The sequence below is a fragment of the Musa acuminata genome, chromosome BXJ2-10 (genome assembly GCF_036884655.1).
Source record: "Musa acuminata AAA Group cultivar baxijiao chromosome BXJ2-10, Cavendish_Baxijiao_AAA, whole genome shotgun sequence".
Taxonomy (NCBI): Eukaryota; Viridiplantae; Streptophyta; class Magnoliopsida; order Zingiberales; family Musaceae; genus Musa; species Musa acuminata.
Window position 1 is genome coordinate 19,565,537 of NC_088347.1, and position 18,182 is coordinate 19,583,718.

The 18,182-nt window shown below is 41.1% G+C and overlaps 2 protein-coding genes across 7 annotated transcripts; one reads left to right on the forward strand and one right to left on the reverse strand.

Moving 5' to 3' along the window:
- Positions 1 to 2,103: 2,103 nt before the first annotated feature.
- LOC135625654 (fatty acid desaturase 4, chloroplastic-like) lies at positions 2,104 to 3,158 on the forward strand. The gene has a single exon (XM_065130730.1). It carries the CDS (start codon positions 2,140 to 2,142, stop codon positions 3,016 to 3,018), a length of 879 nt encoding a protein of 292 aa, XP_064986802.1. The 5' UTR covers positions 2,104 to 2,139; the 3' UTR covers positions 3,019 to 3,158.
- Positions 3,159 to 3,951: 793 nt separating this feature from the next.
- On the reverse strand, positions 3,952 to 18,109 carry LOC135624399 (FHA domain-containing protein DDL-like). Of its 6 annotated transcripts, none has more exons than XM_065127951.1 (6): positions 16,873 to 18,109; positions 8,117 to 8,174; positions 4,994 to 5,115; positions 4,877 to 4,919; positions 4,714 to 4,759; positions 3,952 to 4,203 (listed from the first exon to the last, which is right to left on the reverse strand). In XM_065127951.1, the coding sequence occupies exons 1-3, from the start codon at positions 17,176 to 17,178 to the stop codon at positions 5,021 to 5,023; spliced, it is 459 nt and encodes a 152-aa protein (XP_064984023.1). In that variant the 5' UTR covers positions 17,179 to 18,109; the 3' UTR covers positions 3,952 to 4,203; positions 4,714 to 4,759; positions 4,877 to 4,919; positions 4,994 to 5,020. The 6 variants fall into 6 exon arrangements, with proteins under 6 accessions (XP_064984023.1, XP_064984022.1, XP_064984020.1 ...); XM_065127950.1 differs by having other exon boundaries at positions 3,952 to 4,596; XM_065127948.1 differs by having other exon boundaries at positions 4,872 to 4,919; positions 16,873 to 18,107.
- Positions 18,110 to 18,182: the final 73 nt, after the last annotated feature.

Genomic DNA, 18,182 nt, shown 5'->3' on the forward strand with positions numbered 1-18,182 from the left:
GGTGGGCTTTAACAACCCATAGCCCATCCCTTTTTGAACCTAAACCTAGATCTAATAAGAGAGGGTGTGGTGGCTGCGAAAACAGAAGGAAAAATTATAGTACAAGGGGCAGAAACTGTAGCAGTAATGTGATTTAAAAAGAGGAGAAAATGACAGAAAAATAAGAGAATGAAAGGGAAGAAGACAAGGACAATACGGAGAGACTATTTTCAATCATCTAGGCAGTATTCTTATATCAGGTTAGATCAGATCATTCTTGCAATGATTACTTAGGGAGAATTTGGATATTGTACACAGTGACTTAATCCTTATATCTTAATTATTCTCATGTGATTGTTGCTTGGGTTTTGAAAAAAAGATTAAGATTTATATATTTATTATTTTTATATTAAATTAAATCTGATTTATCCTATGATTTTTACATTTCATGGAGAGATTTTTTGAATCTTGGTATTCTATTTGATTATGATTTTATTTAATTCCATGATTTGTTATGTTTTGTATGTATTTGTTTGTATATAAAAATTTAATTCTTTCTTTATATCACATCATTGTAGAGGTGAGGTTTACGGCAGGAGCGGAGTTCTCCTCTCCATCGAAGAATAGAGGTTAACGACAGCATATAGAAATCAACCGAGGAGTTCTCCTCTCTATAGAGGATAAAGGTTAACAAGAGCATACAGAAATTACCATAACAGCATACAGGCAGCAGTCCCGTTGGAGTCGCGAATAACGAATCTAATGCCACCTTGACTATCAACCCATGACCGCATCGATACTAAGTTCGAATCAATTCAAGTTAGGTGTAATCATCCATTTGGCCAAATTCCTGCATCTCCCTGTGGATTCTCTACACGTTTGAGTGCAACACACACACACTCTTTGACTTGAGGAACATAGCATCCGCTCTATGTTTCCGAAGGACTATTAGTTTGAGTAGAAACAATCAGTTTATCTTTGGTTTTTTCTTCTTCTTTTTTATTGACGAAGATGAAATTTGAGTTCAGAATTTTGTTATGTACTGTTAAAATTTTTATTAGCTAAACTAGTTGATGCCTTCAAATACTTCGTGTATAGCTCTGGTTTTCTGTTTTTTTTCAAGTAAAATTATATTAACTAAACTGTAGAAATATAAAAAACAACTCTATATATCACAACACACAAAATATAAGCGTGGTTTCAGTGTCTCACCTCTCTCCAAGAGCTATCGTCGGAATCATGCGAGGATCCACGGTCACTACCCAACGCCTCGAGGCGCCTTCCGTCTCTCTTTTAAGTCTGCGGATCCGATGGATGCCGGAGGACGGCCTTCCTCCCAGCCTGAAAGAAATGAAGATTAGTATTGTGCGAGCGATCGGTGCGACGATGCTACTGGAGGAGGCAGGAGGAGTGTGAGGGAGTGGCACAAGATCTCCCACGTCCCCCCTCGTCATACTCGATTGGAAATGTCTTCGCTCGCCCACCAGCTGATCCGAGTCTACATTCCTCCTCCTCTGCTCACTTCTGTCTCTATTTCTCTCTCTTATTTCAGATGGTTCTCACTGCTTCCTCCAGAACTGCACTTGCACCTGCAGTTTTTCTACCTTGCTTGCTCCTCTACGGGGCCTTTCTTCATGTCCTACTTCTTCTTCACTCTCTTAATATGTGTTTCATTTCTACTCGTTATCATCTTTTTTTTTTTTGTCTTATCTCTTAATATGTGTTCGTCAGACAAATTTGGAGTTGGGAATTGAGATGGCATATTTTTGTGCTCTCTCTATTTTTCTGGTGTTTGAGGACGAGAAGCTAAATGTTGGTTCCGACCAGTATTCTACAGCAGCTGAACTCGGCCACTCCTAAGCCACAACTGCTGACCTTCCATAACCTTCCCGCGTACAACATTGACGCTGTCCACAGACTATTACACATCAGTATGCTTCTTCTGTGGTTCTCACCGAAGCAATTCGGCTGCCGCCACCACCTCTCCCTCTCGTCTCTCAAACTCCAATACGCTGCTCGACGCCCTCCACGCACACACGTGCTCCCTTCCACCACCACAAGCCACCCCTTCTGCTCCTCACCACCACCTCCTTTCTTCCTCCATCTCTATTTATTAGTCACCTCCCTCTCCTCCCTTTCCTTAGCTCTTCCACCCGCCAAATGTACACCCTAACCCCCTACTCGCGCCTCTCCAGGGTCCCCCGCCACCACCACCGCCCATGTCGCGCCACCATCTCCACACACCCCTCCGCCGTCGCCGCCCCGCCCCGCCTTGACGACGTTACCCGCATGAGTCCGACCAATGTTGCAATCCACGACCCCTCTTCCCTCCGCTCCAAGTGGTCGCACCGCGCGTGGGTCGCCACCGGCTTTGCCTCCGTGCTCAGCTCCTTGGCCAAGTCTGTCGCCGCCGCAGCCGACTCCGGCTCCGTCGTGGAACCTCTCCTCGCCGCGTACGTCGGTTACATCCTCGCCGACCTCGGCACCGGCATCTACCACTGGGCCATCGACAACTACGGCGGTCCGTCGACGCCGGTGTTTGGCTCCCAGATCGAGGCCTTCCAGGGGCACCACCGATGGCCGTGGACCATAACCCGTCGGCAGTTCGCGAACAACCTGCACGCCCTCGCCCGATCCGTGGCCCTCGCCGTGCTGCCCATCGAGGCCCTCCTCTACGCCGGCGGCGGCGGCGACGCGGCGTCGCACGCGTTCGTGGGGACGTGCGCCGGCTGCGTAATGCTGAGCCAGCAGTTCCACGCGTGGGCGCACGAGAAGAGGAGCCGGCTGCCGGCGGCGGTGGCGGCCCTGCAGGAGGCCGGGGTGCTGGTGTCGCGGCCCTCGCATGCGGCGCACCACCGGGAGCCGTACAACACCAACTACTGCATCGTGAGCGGTGTGTGGAACGCGGCGCTGGACCGGTGGAAGGTGTTCGAGGCGGCGGAGATGTTAATATTCTTTAGGTTCGGGGTGCGGCCGCGCTCGTGGAGCGAGACGCAGCCGGAGTGGCGAGAGGAGACCGAGGCGGCCACCAAGCCATGATCGACTCCGTGGAGCTCCGTAAAGCTTATTCTTTTAAGGCCACAGAAGAGAGCTTTTCTTCTGTGGGCCCATGATTGGGATTTGGGTTGAATTTGATTCGCTCGCGAGCATAATTTATGAGGACAATATTTCAAGGTGAATATAGCGCTAATATATAGGTAGGCACTGGCTAATTACAAATTAGCTCAGACTAATTATAAATTAACTTTTGTAATTAATCTTGCATTCCAATTTCGATCTTTATATTTATAAAAATAAAACATTAAAATCTCACGATTAAAAAAATAAATTTATAAAATTAAAATTTTAAAATAATAAAATTAAATAATTTTCTTTCCTAAATATATAAATTTTAATATAATTTTTAACATTTATTTTTGTAATTAAATAATTTCCACATATCATATGCTTGTACATGCAAATATATTAGACATTTCAATTCACCTCACATTAATTAAAAATAGCTTTAAAAAGAAAATTGATATCCACTCATTTTTATTTGACATTTGATATTAATATTCAAAGAAAATCAATATTCTTAAGAGGACTGATTTCGTGTAGACGTAATAATTTCTTCGAAGTATAACTCTCAAGAAAAAGATTAAAAAAGACTTATAACACGAAAAGAAATCCATTACTTAGAAATCACACTCCTATTTTATGATGCTCGCATAAAGCTCTAACTAAATTCAATTTTTCTTTGTCAAACAAAAGAGATGATGTTAAATAGGACATGAAACTTACAAGAAATAAGAAGTTTACGTACCTGGATGTCTTTTTATTGGACGTATAATAAGCGGATGACCAACGAACACCACCACAAACGATTACCAACGCACAAATAACCCATTCTGGATCCTCGATCAACTATGCCCCCTCAGACAAAATGAGTTACTTGCGAATGAATCTTATTAGAACAGAATTCCTCCAAACATGATAAAAAGAAACAATAAATGTGAATTCGGCATCAGAGAAACTCCAGTATCGTCAAAATCATATACAAAAATAGCTCTTATCTGAACAAAACAGTGCACTCTAAAGCATCAGAAATTTTGCTCACCAGAATGGCTAAGCCAGCAATAACAAAAACAAATGCAGCAATTTCAACGGACTGATTGTTGGATCAACAATCCTTTAGGATTGGCTTTTCAACCCGGGTTCTCATGTAATGATACATATTCCTGGCTGCAAGCAAGTATATTGACGTATGTTAGATATGATGATGAGTTAGTTATACCATAATTGGGGGCAGCTTCTTCTCCTCTCATTTAAAAATTTGCAAGTCATGCTTTCATGCCGATTAGAATAAAATAACTTTGAAATACAAGTGCAACAACATGAGCACAGTTAGCGATCATTGTCGTGGCTTATGCTTTATAAAAACACGAGGTCATATTAACATTTAATAATTGGAGATCTAACATTGGTTTTACTACTGCAAAAGAGAAATGAACATGTTTATATCCAGAGGAAACAAAATTAAAATCATGTGAAACTAATAATCATACCTACCGTTGCCAAACCTAATAGTATCCTTTTCAAGTTCATAATACCATGTTGTGGTTCAATATGATTATCCTGCCAGTCTAGATACCAAGTTAAAAATGCAAAATGAGATAAATCAACTGATTATGAAGATTTGGAAAGTTTTATATTTTTAAACAAATGATAAAAATGGTAGTCAGAAAATCTTACATCTATAAATGTCCCATTTGTACTTCCAAGATCCATTAGATAAGGCCTGACGAGTTCATGGAAAAAATATATATATATATATAATGTCATTATAGCCATCAACTTATCAAAAAACCATGCAGCAAGAAGATAAACAATTAATTTGTTTACTATATTACCTTACTTGTTTTGATGTTAAACCATCTGGTTGTTCCTTTTCAACAAGCCTGAAAAGAACTATATGGATTGAAAAGAAAATCTCATGGCATCATCAAATAATAGAAGCAAACAAAATTCTAACCTATACTGGATAACAGCATGTTGTTTGCTACAAGATGGATGATCTGTTGGGATGTCTGCAACCCCTCTTCTCTACCACAAAGGTAAAGATTCTGCCGGTGCACATATAGAGGCTCTGTTTATCTGAGAAGATAATTAGCAATTTATGTTGAATGGAATAGTTCTGGGAAAGTTCAAAAAGTAAATGATTCGAATAAACTAGAAGCCTTGACAATTCTAATAAACAGAAAAATGGGGAAAAGAAGATGCCAACGGGCATCTATCATGAAGACTGACCCACATGGTACCACCAATCTTCGTACGGTCCAGCGACATCTATAAAGGGGACCCCATGCAATACATTTAATCTCCTGTTAAACTTCAGTTACTCTTAGTTTCTCTTCGATCATTGTGTATTTACTACTCAACACTTGTCGGAAATCAAGCACATTTAATATTTATACTAGACATGCTAGGAAAGAAGTTCGACCTGAATAACTTTGGATTAATGAACTAGGGTTCGGATTCAACTAAAATATTTGAGTTGCCACAATGCAACTTCGGTTACAATTCTGTTCTACTTTTCTAGGTTGACAAAGAAGGAATAAATAAAGGAAAAGAGGAAAGAATTTTCTTGTAAATCATTTTAAAAGAAAGAAGACATTCATGAAGAATAAAGATTATTTGACAAGACAGTTATTTAAATTTGGTGGGGAGTGGGTAATAAATAAACAAACAAAGTAAAGAGAGGAGGAGAAAAAGCCTGATTCACAAAAATATTAATTAAACAATAACGAACAAATAATGCAATTCAAAGATCACCAATTCTGTCAAGGAGAAAGGCCTTGGATCATCCAGCTGGCCTACATTGCTGAGAAGTTGAATCACAAGTCTTCATTGTAAGTTGGCTTCAAGATGATTGGGTTTCAACAGGGTATAAATAATAGGCTTATCCAGGATAGGAAAGGAGAGGAAGGCAGAGTGATAGATCTTGACCTTGCTCCAAGACCTCCAACTGACATGGGAGGGAACCAAGGCCACACATCCGTCACACACATTTTGTGGGAATCACTATTCGTTCCAAAGTTGATAATCCCATTAAAATTCCTAGTTTCTACGTAGGAATAATTAACAGGAAAGAAAACAAAATAATATTAAAGTGATTTAAACATATTATATTTGGTATTTTTTTGATAAGAAAAATTTTCAGGTTACATTATCAAATAATATTTCTCCTTCATGCATGATTATCTTCCTTATAGAAATATAATTCTTTCCTTTTTTATTTTTTATTTGTTTCTTCATTGTCAATGTAAGAAATAAGAACCGAATAGCATAGAGATGGTGTCATGTGGGAACCCGAATATGTTAGCTAAGCTTGAACCTAAGTTCATCACCAATACAAAGTAATTAGGGTCGACTTTTTTTGTTGTATATCTAGTATAAATATTAAATCTGATGTGATATCCATCAACTTTCCCTGCTTGAAAAATTTCGCCTCCGATGAATTAAGGCAGTATTGACTGTAGAGTTCAATTGAAATTCTTCTCATCTGATCCATGTGCAATTTCATTTCCAAGGCCTCTCCATTCGATAAGAAATCTCCGATATCCTCCATTTTAAGTGGAGACTTGGTGCTCGCCCAAGATATCCTCTATTTTACAATTTACCTTGACATCACAAGTTAAAAAATACAACCATTAAATACTTTATGTAGTTAGTAGTTGTCTTAGAGTTAATAATTATTCCTTACAATTTAAACTAAGATGATGTTCTTGCCTCCTCTCTCTCTGTTTTGACATTTTTCTTATTTATTATCCACTCCCTACCCAATTCTTTATTCACATTAAACATCCTCTAGGTTGTCCTACATCAGCACTCCTCAGCACAAACTTCAACTTTAATTAGCAAGGAGGATTCAGGACTGGACTTTAAGTGGCAAGGAGGATCTGACCGAATGTTTTCTTTTATTGTTTTACATGGACCTCAAGGCTCCGTGTTAGTAATCTGAGCAACTCATTTCCAATTTGATAATCGCATGCTAAAGGATGAGAGTCAAGTCAAATCCAACTTCCTAAAGAGCATCATCACTATCATATTATGCAAGACCAGCTAAAGTGGATATTTAAAAAGTCAGACCAGCTAGGGTCAACTAATTTAGTGATTATGCAATACTTGTTCAAATAATTTTCCTAAATAAGGTTCCAATGTCAATCAGAGACAAAATCATTTTAAAAAAATAAGCAAGCTGAAATAATAGAGGATAAAATATTGAATGCTGGAAAAATACAAGGATAAGAAGAGGAGAAAAGTAAAAACCTATATATGAAACAAGGTAGGTTTTGTAAATTCAGAGTAACCTTTCTCTAGGTTTTTATTAATAATATTAGTCAATCATTGCTTTAGACGTTCTCTAGGTTTTTATTAATGATATTAGTCAATCATTGCTTCAGATGCTAATTTGATAAAACTCCACATAACTGAGAAAGAGATGCATAATCATGAAAAATCCTATCAATATGAGCATTAGTTTAATTAGTTGAGGTATATAAACTAAATAACCACTGAGTGCTTCCCCAGTCTTGAAAACATATAATTGCCATTTATATCTAGCTCGTGAGCATTTGCCAGCTCATTAAATAATAAAGTCACACCTAAATTCAGACAAATAAGTATTATCATATAAGACCTAAATTCACACACACACATACATATAAATATGTATATATATATATACATAAATATATATAGATGTATATAAATATATGTATATATGTATGTATATATATATGTATACATATACATACATATACACACATACATATATATATATATATATATATGTATATATATATATATATACATATATATATATATATGTATGTGTGTATATGTATGTATATATGTATGTATATGTATATATATATATATATATATATATATACAGACATACATATATATATACATAGCATTAGCATATAAGAACTTGTAAATACTTCAGAGATGATAAGTGCAGGTAAAAGTTTCGTTTCATTTTTTAAAATAAAGAATGAAATAAAGGTAGACACAGTTAATTTGCAAACCCAAACCATGAATTGAGATTTACAGTTTATGTGAGATATTTATTCAACAACCAGTTAATTACCTTGAACTCTATTAGTCTCCTCAGCAAGCTTCCCAGACAGCTCAAATGATGGCTTTTGCTACACAACAAAAAGAAATGATAATAAAATATATTAATTATCTATAGTACCAAAATACAAAGAGTTTCATCCTGGTGGCATGAATTGTAAGTAATGAATACGATTAATAAGCACTATGATACCAGCACAGTATACAAGAGATATCTGTGCTGAAAGAGGTACGGAGATAAGACTTCACCATCTCAGAGAAGGGTTTGCAATTTAGCCTAGGCCAGGTAATGAAAAACTACCTAGAACTAAAGCTCATTGACTGAGAAGATTTCACATAAGGGTGTCATCAGAAGACATGGAATAGAGATCAACAGCGCCAACAACAGCCAAATAAGTTCGAAATGGATGAAAAATAAGATGGGTAGAGATAGCTGATATTGCATCATTATATGGTAACATTAAAAATTCTCAGCATTAAAGAGATCACAACATCAAAGTAAGCACAAGATTACAACATCAAAATAAGCAAACATAAAAGAGAGGGATTTCGTCAACTTCTCCCCCTTTGTCATCAACAAAAAGATATACACAGCTATTCAGGTGGTGGCAAGTCAAAATGTCTAAATAAGGTATTAAGTTGTCGATGAATCTGCAGCAACTCAGTTAAAATTTGATCTTGACATTATTCAAATCGATCCATTTGAGTCCCTATATTATCGGTAGATGAGGGGGGTGTTTGCTCTGCTGGAGGTGTTGCCTCAAAGGGACCAGTAGGAAGAGATTGATTTCCCTTGTCCTCAGCAAAAAGACATACACAGCTATTCAGGCGATGGCAAGTCAAAATGTCTAAACAAGGTATTAAGTTGTCGATGAATCTGCTACAACTCAATTAAAATTTAATCTTGACGTTGGTCAAATCGATCCATTCGAGTCCCTATACCGTCGGTAGATGAGGGGGGTACTTGCTTTGCTGGAGGTGTTGCCTCAAAGGGACCAGTAGGAGGAGATTGATTTCCCCTAAATATTGGTGTTTCAGGTTCTGGATCAAGTGGGAGGGGATCAGTCCTTCTAGGTAATTTAGTCCATATCCCATTTCTGAATATACACCTTAATCTTCGTAGTAGGTTTCTATTTATGACAGTAAATCTATCTAGTTTCATAACTTCTTCGTGGGGCGGGATAACTATATCATAAACATGGATTAGTCTTGTGATCAGGCCACCATATTGTCACGGACAAACTTCTAAACAAGGTGTTTGATGTAATGCTTAAGTATGTCCGTGTCTTTTGGCATGTTCATGCCTTGTACAACATGTAAAGGAGCGGCCGAAGGCTTAATAGTCCCATTTTAGTTGGGTTGGTGGCCTCTTTAGGCTTGTAAATAAAGGTTGTGTCATGTGGACACGTGCGAGAGATTTTCGATCTGTAATGGACCATTTTACCCTTTGTTGTGCAACTGTTCAGAGCTTGTAAAGTATGTTTGTAATTTGCATTGTCTATGAAGTGTTTTTCGGAGATGCTTGCTTGTGGATCCCGATTGAGGCGTTCTCTCTAACCCGTTCTCTCTTTTGTTGGTCCTAAGAGACAATGGGAGGCTTCGGGGAGGCTGACCTTTGCGGACGGACACGCAAGGGTGCCGCACGACTTAGGCAAAACCAACTAAGTCCGTGACAGATGGTATCAGAGTGGGACAAGCACTCATAGAAACACTTAGCATGCAAACGTGGGGGACCTAGCGGGGCTACGTTGAGGGCAGTCAGCACACGCGCGACCGTTTGGGGGAAAACGGGCATGGAGATGTAGGGAAAATGAGTCGCTCGGAGGAGCGGGCATCTGAGATTGGCATTCAGAGGAATGGCCAACCCTTTGCGCAAGAGGCACCACGAGAACAGACAAGCTTGGAAGAATGGACATCTGAGATTGGCATTCAGAGGAATGGCCAACCCTTCACGCAAGAGGCACCACGAGAACAGACAAGCTTGGAAGAATGCGGAGCGCACAAAGGTTGGGATGGCTGAGTTTGAGCTACGGCTCAACGTTGACAACTATACTTGATGGTGCTGAAGACAAGCATGACGCTTGGTAAAGGATGAGACCATGCAAGGTGGAATGAGTTGCTCAGCGATCGAAAGAGTTGTGCAAAGCTCACAGAGGTGAGGGGAATTGCTAACTCAAAGAATTCGGTACTCATGCTTGGGCTTGTATGCGGACGATGGAATGTTCGCGGCCATCCCAAGACGACCGAAACTCGGCGCCATGGAACATTGGAACTTTCTCTTCGGCATGTGAAGGATACGTCCGTAAGAGGCTGGAGTGTGCAACGAGTTCAGCATGTTGCTAGGCCTTGAGTGGTGCAACAGGGGCTGTATTGACGTGGAGTCGCAATCTAGCAAGTGCGTTTGCAGGAGGCAGAACAATGCACAGTTTGTTCAGCAGATCGGAGTAGTCCAAGGGGATGGTGGTCTCCGAACGAAGAGAGATGTTGCTCCAATGGAACAGTTATCCAGGAGGGATAAGTCCCGGCTCTCTAGAGGGAGAATCGTGTGAGACGGACCTCACATGTTGAGGAGGCTCAACAAACAATGACTCCACGAAGCTTAATGGACTGAGCAAGCAGCGAGGAGTTGTCGCATGATCTCGCTTGAGAGAATGCATTGGTGGATGCATTGCGAGATCAAGTGGGGGAGCGACCCAAAGCAACTTATATGAAGGCACACTTGGAGTCGATGTGGAGATCGGACTCAAGGGAGGGCTGACCCGTGGAATGGTGGGCACGAGGGCCACCATCAACTCAATGCAAAATCGAGGAGCGGAGCAACTTGGGTGTAACTTGGCAAAGTACCCAAGCCGCATGAAGGGAGCCAGCATAGAAGTTGGTACATGGAGTAGAGGCACAGTGCTTTCCCTGGACAGAGGTCAAGGACATGAACTCTTACAGAGGTAAGAGTAGGATCATGTTGTTCCATGGGTCCTTCATTCTAACGGAGTGGACTCATCTTGCATGATGCCAAAGACGAAGGGAGCTTCTGGGCACATGCACCTTATCTCGGAGGAGCATTTGATGGAGGAACTAAGGCGACTCAATTTGCGGAGGCGATGTTGGGTTCAGAAAGCCTTAGCACGGGTCAAGAGGACTCAGAGGTGGGTACTCTTGAAGAATATGCCATAGTGTTGCCATTCAAGTTGCCATGAAGGAAGCGGTGCGCAGCGGAGATTGTGCTGGTAGGGGTAGAGGCCCAGGATCCAGACAATGGTGCACAAACTACAGTGAAGTCGGTGGACTTCGGGAGCTACTAGGCGACGGATTGTCCTAGAGCGGTGCTTCATCTAGGTGTGACCCAAGAGTGGGTGGATGAAGGTCGATTGCCAAAGGAGCGAACAAAATCGAAGGTGGAAGAGACCTTGCGATGTATTGGCAGAGGCCACACATGAAGGGTTCACAATTCGAGTTTATTCCACAAGGATCAAAATGCAATGGAGATGTCACCAGGAGGCGACATGATGTAGCGGATCGTGGTGGAACAGTTCGTGTCAATGCGATACACACAATATAGTCCCGTGAGGGACTAGATCATACGGAGGTATGATCGGGAGCTACTGGAAGCTCCACTTCGGTGAACAACACGACGGCAAGAAGGGCTATGGATTCAAGGAGTGAAGGCCATGGTACCGCAGAGGCGGGTCTTCCGTGCGTACATCGAATTTTGCATCGGATGAAAATCTTGGTCATCAGCATATTGTCACAGACAAACTTCTAAACAAGGTGTTTGATGTAATGCTTATGTATGTCCGTGTCTTTTGGCATGTTCATGCCTTGTACAGCATGTAAAGGGGCGGCAGAAGGCTTAATAGTCCCATTTTAGTTGGGTTGATGGCCTCTTTAGGCTTGTAAATAAAGGTTGTGTCATGTGGACACGTGCGAGAGATTTTCGGTCTGTAATGGACCATTTTACCCTTTGTTGTGCAACTGTTCAGAGCTTGTAAAGTCTGTTTGTAATTTGCATTGTCTATGAAGTGTTTTCGAAGATATTTGCTTGTGGATCCCGATTGAGGCGTTCTCTCTAACTCGTTCTCTCTTTTGTTGGTCCTAAGGGACAATGGAAGGCTTCGAGGAGGCTGACCTTTGCGAACGGACACGCAAGGGTGCCGCACAACTTAGGCAAAACCAGCTAAGTCCGTGACAATATGAGGGCTGTGTTCCACCAAGGGAAAAGTTCGAATGCAAGTACCAGTGAGTTCCATGGGAGGGACTTAATCATGCAGAGGACAAGGTCGAGTAAGCGAACGTTGCTACCAAGGAAGCTAAGTTGAACAGAATCGGTGCAAACCCTACAACGTGATGGCAGAGGCCATGCATGGGAGTTGCAGTCTGTCTTTCCATCGACCAAACAGACTGCTTGGAGAACACAGAGGTGTTGAAGCAGGGGGTCGAAAGGGGCGAGGAAGCGACGACAAGTCAAGAGGGACTTAGCTACCCAAAATCAAGCATCAGTTAGAATGGAGGTGGACTCAGAGGAGTGCCACTGAGACATATCTACTGATCGTGAAGAAAAGGGATGCAGATGCAAGGCAACGGATAGTAGGGCCATGGGCATGGTAGTGCCATGGTACCGCAGAGGCGGGACTTCCGTGAAAGTCATTGATCCCTTGCTCTCATGGAGGGAGAGCGCTTGGTCGTGAAAGGGGCCGAGGAGGTGGAGCATGCAAAGGCAATCTCCAAGTACCGAGACAAGGCTGAAGGGCAGAGGCCGAAGAACTTCGTAAGACCGGTGTCAATGAGCTTCTCATCAAGATAGCCGAAAGTAAAGGACTTCGGGTCATGCAAGAGTGCATAACCAAGGAACGAAGCAGGCAGTACGCGGTGATGTACCTTTGCTACTCAGTGGAGTAGGCGGCAGGGTTGATGGAGAAGACGGTACAATCCCAGAGGCGACCAAACCTATGAGAGAATTACTCCAAGTTGGGGTGAAAACTTCCTGCATTCCAGAAGTTCGATGGCATTGAGAAGGTGAATCACAGTAACTAACTCAACGCAAGGAGTGCAAACACTTCAAGTGCTTCAAAAGTGTGAGCAAAGAGCAGGCGAAGGCCAGTAACCAACTCGATGCATGGAGTACAACCTCGAGGAGGCGAGCGAAGTCAAGTAACCTTTGCCTTCTCAACTCTTAAGAGAATGGGCGAAACCGAGTACCCCAATTCTCTTATCTATCCAGTAGAGGAGCTCTGCATATGTTCAAAGACCCTTCGAAGATAATGGAAGACAATAGTTGTCAAATCCTCACCAACGGTGATCAGTGCTACTGAGAGTAGATTGTCCGCTTCATTTCCCAACGAAATGCCAATCGAAAGCGGAAGTGATGCGAACCTACTTGGATGTGACAACTAAGTGAAAGAAGAGTCAATGAGCAAATTTTGTGGAGGAAGGACCCAAAACTTCAGAAGTTTGCGAGACGATGCTCGTTAAAGCTCCAACAAGCATCCACCCAGTTCAAGCAGCATGAGGAATTTGAGAGACTGGCACAGTAAGGATGGTCTTTTCCTTCATCTGGGAGATCCGCAGGAATCAACAAGGATCAACACAACTCAGCCAACCCCACACTAGAGTCAGAGTCATTGGTGAGTTGAAGCAGCATGGTGGATCAAAGGTTCGACTACTCAAAAAAAACAGCAACGGAGAGCAGCTAGGAGCCAAAAGGCGCATTGTAGCTGGAGCAGAAGATTAAAGACTTAGCAAAGGCGAGGAGTTGCAGTGTCGACAAAGGCTTCAACGAGGACGTCGAAGGAATAAGTGGGGGAGAATGTCACGAACAAACTTCTAAACAAGGTATTTGATGTAATGCTTATGTATGTTCGTGTCTTTTGGCATGTTCATGCCTTGTACAGCATGTAAAGGAGCGGCCGAAGGCTTAATAGTCCCATTTTAGTTGGGTTGGTGGCCTCTTTAGGCTTGTAAATAAAGGTTGTGTCATGTGGACACGTGCGAGAGATTTTCGGTCTGTAATGGACCATTTTACCCTTTGTTGTGCCACTGTTCAGAGCTTATAAAGTCTGTTTATAATTTGCATTGTCTATGAAGTGTTTTTCGGAGATGTTTGCTTATGGATCCCGATTGAGGCGTTCTCTCTAACCCGTTCTCTCTTTTGTTGGTCCTAAGGGACAATGAGAGGCTTCAGGGAGGCTGACCTTTGCGGACGGACACGCAAGGGTGCCGCACGACTTAGGCAAAACCAGCTAAGTCTGTGACAATATGGAAGCATCATATCCTTTTTCGATAGTTCAATCATGTTTTGTTGTATTAGGTAGCCAAAACAATTTTCATGTCTTTTCATAATCCAATACATTGTTCCTATTTCTATTTGGTTAACTTCATCATGATGATATTGTTTTGGAATTATAAAGCTTATCAAGATGTGCTAAAGTAGTTTGGTGTTTAAAGATAGCAAATGTTCACAGCTTTTTGGAAGAATATACAAGTTAGGATTACCAAAGATGGTTCCTAAGACTTCAAAATAAGTGGTCTCAGCTGATACTTCATCTCATTATCCACTAAAATAACAACCTCTATTTTTCTCTATAATTCCTATGAGGTTGTAAATTACGTTATCCGTAATGGGTATATGATGTCCTAAGAGATAAGTGGAGACCCTACCATGTTCATCCACATGTAAATTATTATAGAACAATCTAACAAGCCTAAGATAGATAGGTTCACATATTTGAAAGATTAGGAGGATATCTAGGTTAACAAACTATTGAATAAGTTCCAAATCACTTAATTCCTCTAAATCAACATATTTACCCTTATGAACATTTCTAGATTCTATGGTTGAAAACTTAAGGGCATATTGATGAGAATCGAAAAATAGGGAGTCATAGGTTTCATCTAATCTCCTCTTCCCTTTATCCCTTGAGGATATTTTATAAGTCATGAAGACTACAATTTGAAGACAAATAAGAGGCAAGAATAAGTAATGCAAAGGGGGAATCAATTTGGTTTAGGGATTACCTTAGTAGTTTTTCCTTCTTGTGATCACCAAAAGGATGTTTGAGACTGATCCTTGATTTAGTAAAAAAATGGGGATTCTTTGGAGTTGCTAGAGGGAGAGCAAGAGGATCAAGAGGTTTGGGGCACTTTGGAAAGGTGTAGAATGAGTTGGGGTCGGTTCTACCGCCGACCCTAGCTTGTTCTTTATATAGGGCAGGTTGTGGGCGGTGCCACCGCCTACAACCCGTGACTACTGGCGGTGCTACCGCCAACTGAGCGATACCACCACCTACAGGCAGTGAGCACTGCTTGTAGTGTGGTGAAAATATTGTGATCTCTTTAATGCTAAAAATTTTTAATTTTACCATACAATGATGCAATATCAGATTCTTAATATTGTGAACTTTTGAATGTTACAAATTATAAAAGTTATATCATGATGATATTTCATGAAAATAATAATGAAAGGCTATGCCCGAAACATTTTATCATGCATGAAGTGATTGTGCATTTAATATCTTGATGACTTTAAATATAATTGGTATCGTCAAATACATACTTGAAAAATATGTATCAAAATGTTTGCTTGAAACGTAGCGAAATATGGCATGACTTGTAAATTCATTATTCCTAATATCATATTTGAAAATGATGATTGTTTATTATCATTAGACTTGAAAATGGATGTTATGCCTTGACATCATTTTAATTGATAAATATGTGGTATCTTATTAGTAAATCATGATAAATATCATAGTGTACATGTTGATAAGTTTAAATGAATATGACTTATCGACTTGATACTTGAATTCAAAGGCTTGAATTCAATAATGTGTTTTCTTAATAATGACATATAGATAGGGGGAGTTAAGGTTAACTCCGTCACCAATTGGTTGTCATCATAAAAAATGGAGAGATTGTTGAATCTCAGATGAAATCAATTGGTAAATTATTTGATCTAATCTATATGTTGAGAAAAGTGTGCAGGATTAACTACGATAGCAGTAAGACATAAAGCAAATGTTGTGCCGGAGTCAAGATCGAGATTTTGTTGGGAGCTCGAGAGTTCGTCAGAAGTCCAGACATTCGTCGAAAGCTCTACCGGAACTAACCGAGAAGTCCAGGAGCTTGCCAAAAAAGCTCGTTGGAACTCGCCAAGAAGATCGTCGGAAGTTCGTCGAAAGATCACCGGAAGCTCGCCAGAAGAACAATTGACGTTCCAAAACTAAAATGTTTTGTTAAATGTCTTAATTATCGTAGTTAGACCTGTACACTTTTCTCAACATATAGAATTATATATTAGATCAAACAATTTACCAATTGATTTCATCATCAAAATCCGAGATTCAACAAACCATTCCCTACAAATTGTGCTTTATCAAAAAGATAAACAATTAGGATGCAACCTGACTATGTTGCTTGAACCAAAAGGCCTTTAAGTAGGACTTATCTTAAGAGGAAAGGCAGGTTTTACTATCTAGAACTAATAAAAGCATACAACCAGTATCTATTGCAAAAAACAAGCATTTGAACTCAGATGCACCGCATAAGGTCTCTGCACTTATATATAATATATCACGCATGGTCTTATACATCATTAAACACTACGATCATCTTAGTTATAAATATTCGATTGTCCATTCTTCATATCAACTTTGTTTTGGCATGCAAAAGTATGTGGTGAACATTCAAAAAAGTACATGACTAGTGCATATAATGACTTAATAGGGTAAAAACATAGCTGATCGCTAAAAGAAATAAAGAACAAGGAGCAGATATCACCAGACACGTCACCCCGTGCCCAACCTTCGAAGCCCTAGTAAGGGGCAGGGAACTATCCCTTGGGGAATTTGAATGATCCCGACTTGATGATTTTGATGAAACACCATCATTCTTCTCTCTTGATGATTTCCTATCCCTTGAAAAATCTTTAACCTCCATATGTCTTTTGTGCCTCCCTTTATCATGATCTTCCTTGCCTAATTTTCCCCCATGCTCTCTATCTAGTGACCTCTCAGCTTGAGCTCGTTTTAAACGATTGGTTTGTGCTGATAGTGAGCGTGAAGCACTAGCCTTGAGCTGCCGCATGTGTTTAGCTGACCTAGCTCGATCGGACACATTTGCTTTCACTGGAGACTGAGCTCAATTAATTCTTAGTCAGTGACCTAGTTCTGGAGAGCTCTTCTGAGGAGCAGGCGATCTTTCTCTTCGAAAGGAGGTCCTCCTGAGAGGGGAATGACGATCACTATTAGGAGAACTGGACCTATCAGATGAGACCCGTCGTTTGCATTTCCTGCATTCCACAGCAGGCGCCATCTTTGCAACAGAGTGGCCGTAGATCCTACATTCAACATAAAAAAGGAAAAAGAAAAGAAAGTCGAGCTCGAGCTCCTTTTAGCCCATAAATCACCTTAAGATCGTCCGAATAAACACTACAGTCAAAATAACAAGCAAAATCGCACCTTGGTTGATAACATGAAACAAAATAATGGGACTCAAAAAGCACAAACTTTTAGAAATTGGTAATTTCTATAAAAACCAAGGCAAAACCCTAACTTCAAACCATCATACGAAAGGGCAAAAAGGAAACTCCATAAGCCATGTTAAAAAGCCCTAGTTTTGAAGCAGCCAACGTACTTATGCTCCTGCCATCACGATCCTACTCGCCTAGCAGTTGGATAAAACCAAGAACGAGAACAAAGTCTATGACAATCCTAAATGCGAGGATATCCATGCGTGAGAAAGGGCAAAAATTGCCAATGGAGAAGGAAAGCCGCACTGAGAAAAAGGCAGGAGCGGGAATGCATGAAACCCTAGACGACGACGACGAAGAGTTCGGCTCCGATGACGGACGCCATGTGAACTTTGCGCACGAAGTTCCCGCAACCGAGTAAAACGGGTCCCATACTGCCATGGAATGGATCCGTTTCGGCCACTCCCGGCTTCTCCACGCCCCTCCACGATTGCCGGTTTCCTCGCGGCTTCTCAGTCCAAACCCTAACCCTAAGCCCAGAAAACCCAATCAGAGAGCGCGAAGACGAGTGATTGCGGCCTTCCCATGGAGGCGATGGTTCGGCCCACGCGGGAGAAAC

What these genes read in the sequence shown, in the direction of transcription:
- LOC135625654 (XM_065130730.1), top strand. Translation starts at nt 2,140, where the DNA reads ATGTACACCCTAACCCCCTACTCGCGCCTCTCCAGGGTCCCCCGCCAC.
- LOC135624399 (XM_065127951.1), bottom strand. Translation starts at nt 17,178, where the DNA reads ATGCGGCAGCTCAAGGCTAGTGCTTCACGCTCACTATCAGCACAAACC. An exon ending in GGCACGGGGTGACGTGTCTG is followed by an intron (nt 8,175 to 16,872) that starts GTGATATCTGCT and finishes TTTGTTGTGTAG; the next exon opens with CAAAAGCCATCATTTGAGCT. An exon ending in GGAGACTAATAGAGTTCAAG is followed by an intron (nt 5,116 to 8,116) that starts GTAATTAACTGG and finishes TTATCTTCTCAG; the next exon opens with ATAAACAGAGCCTCTATATG.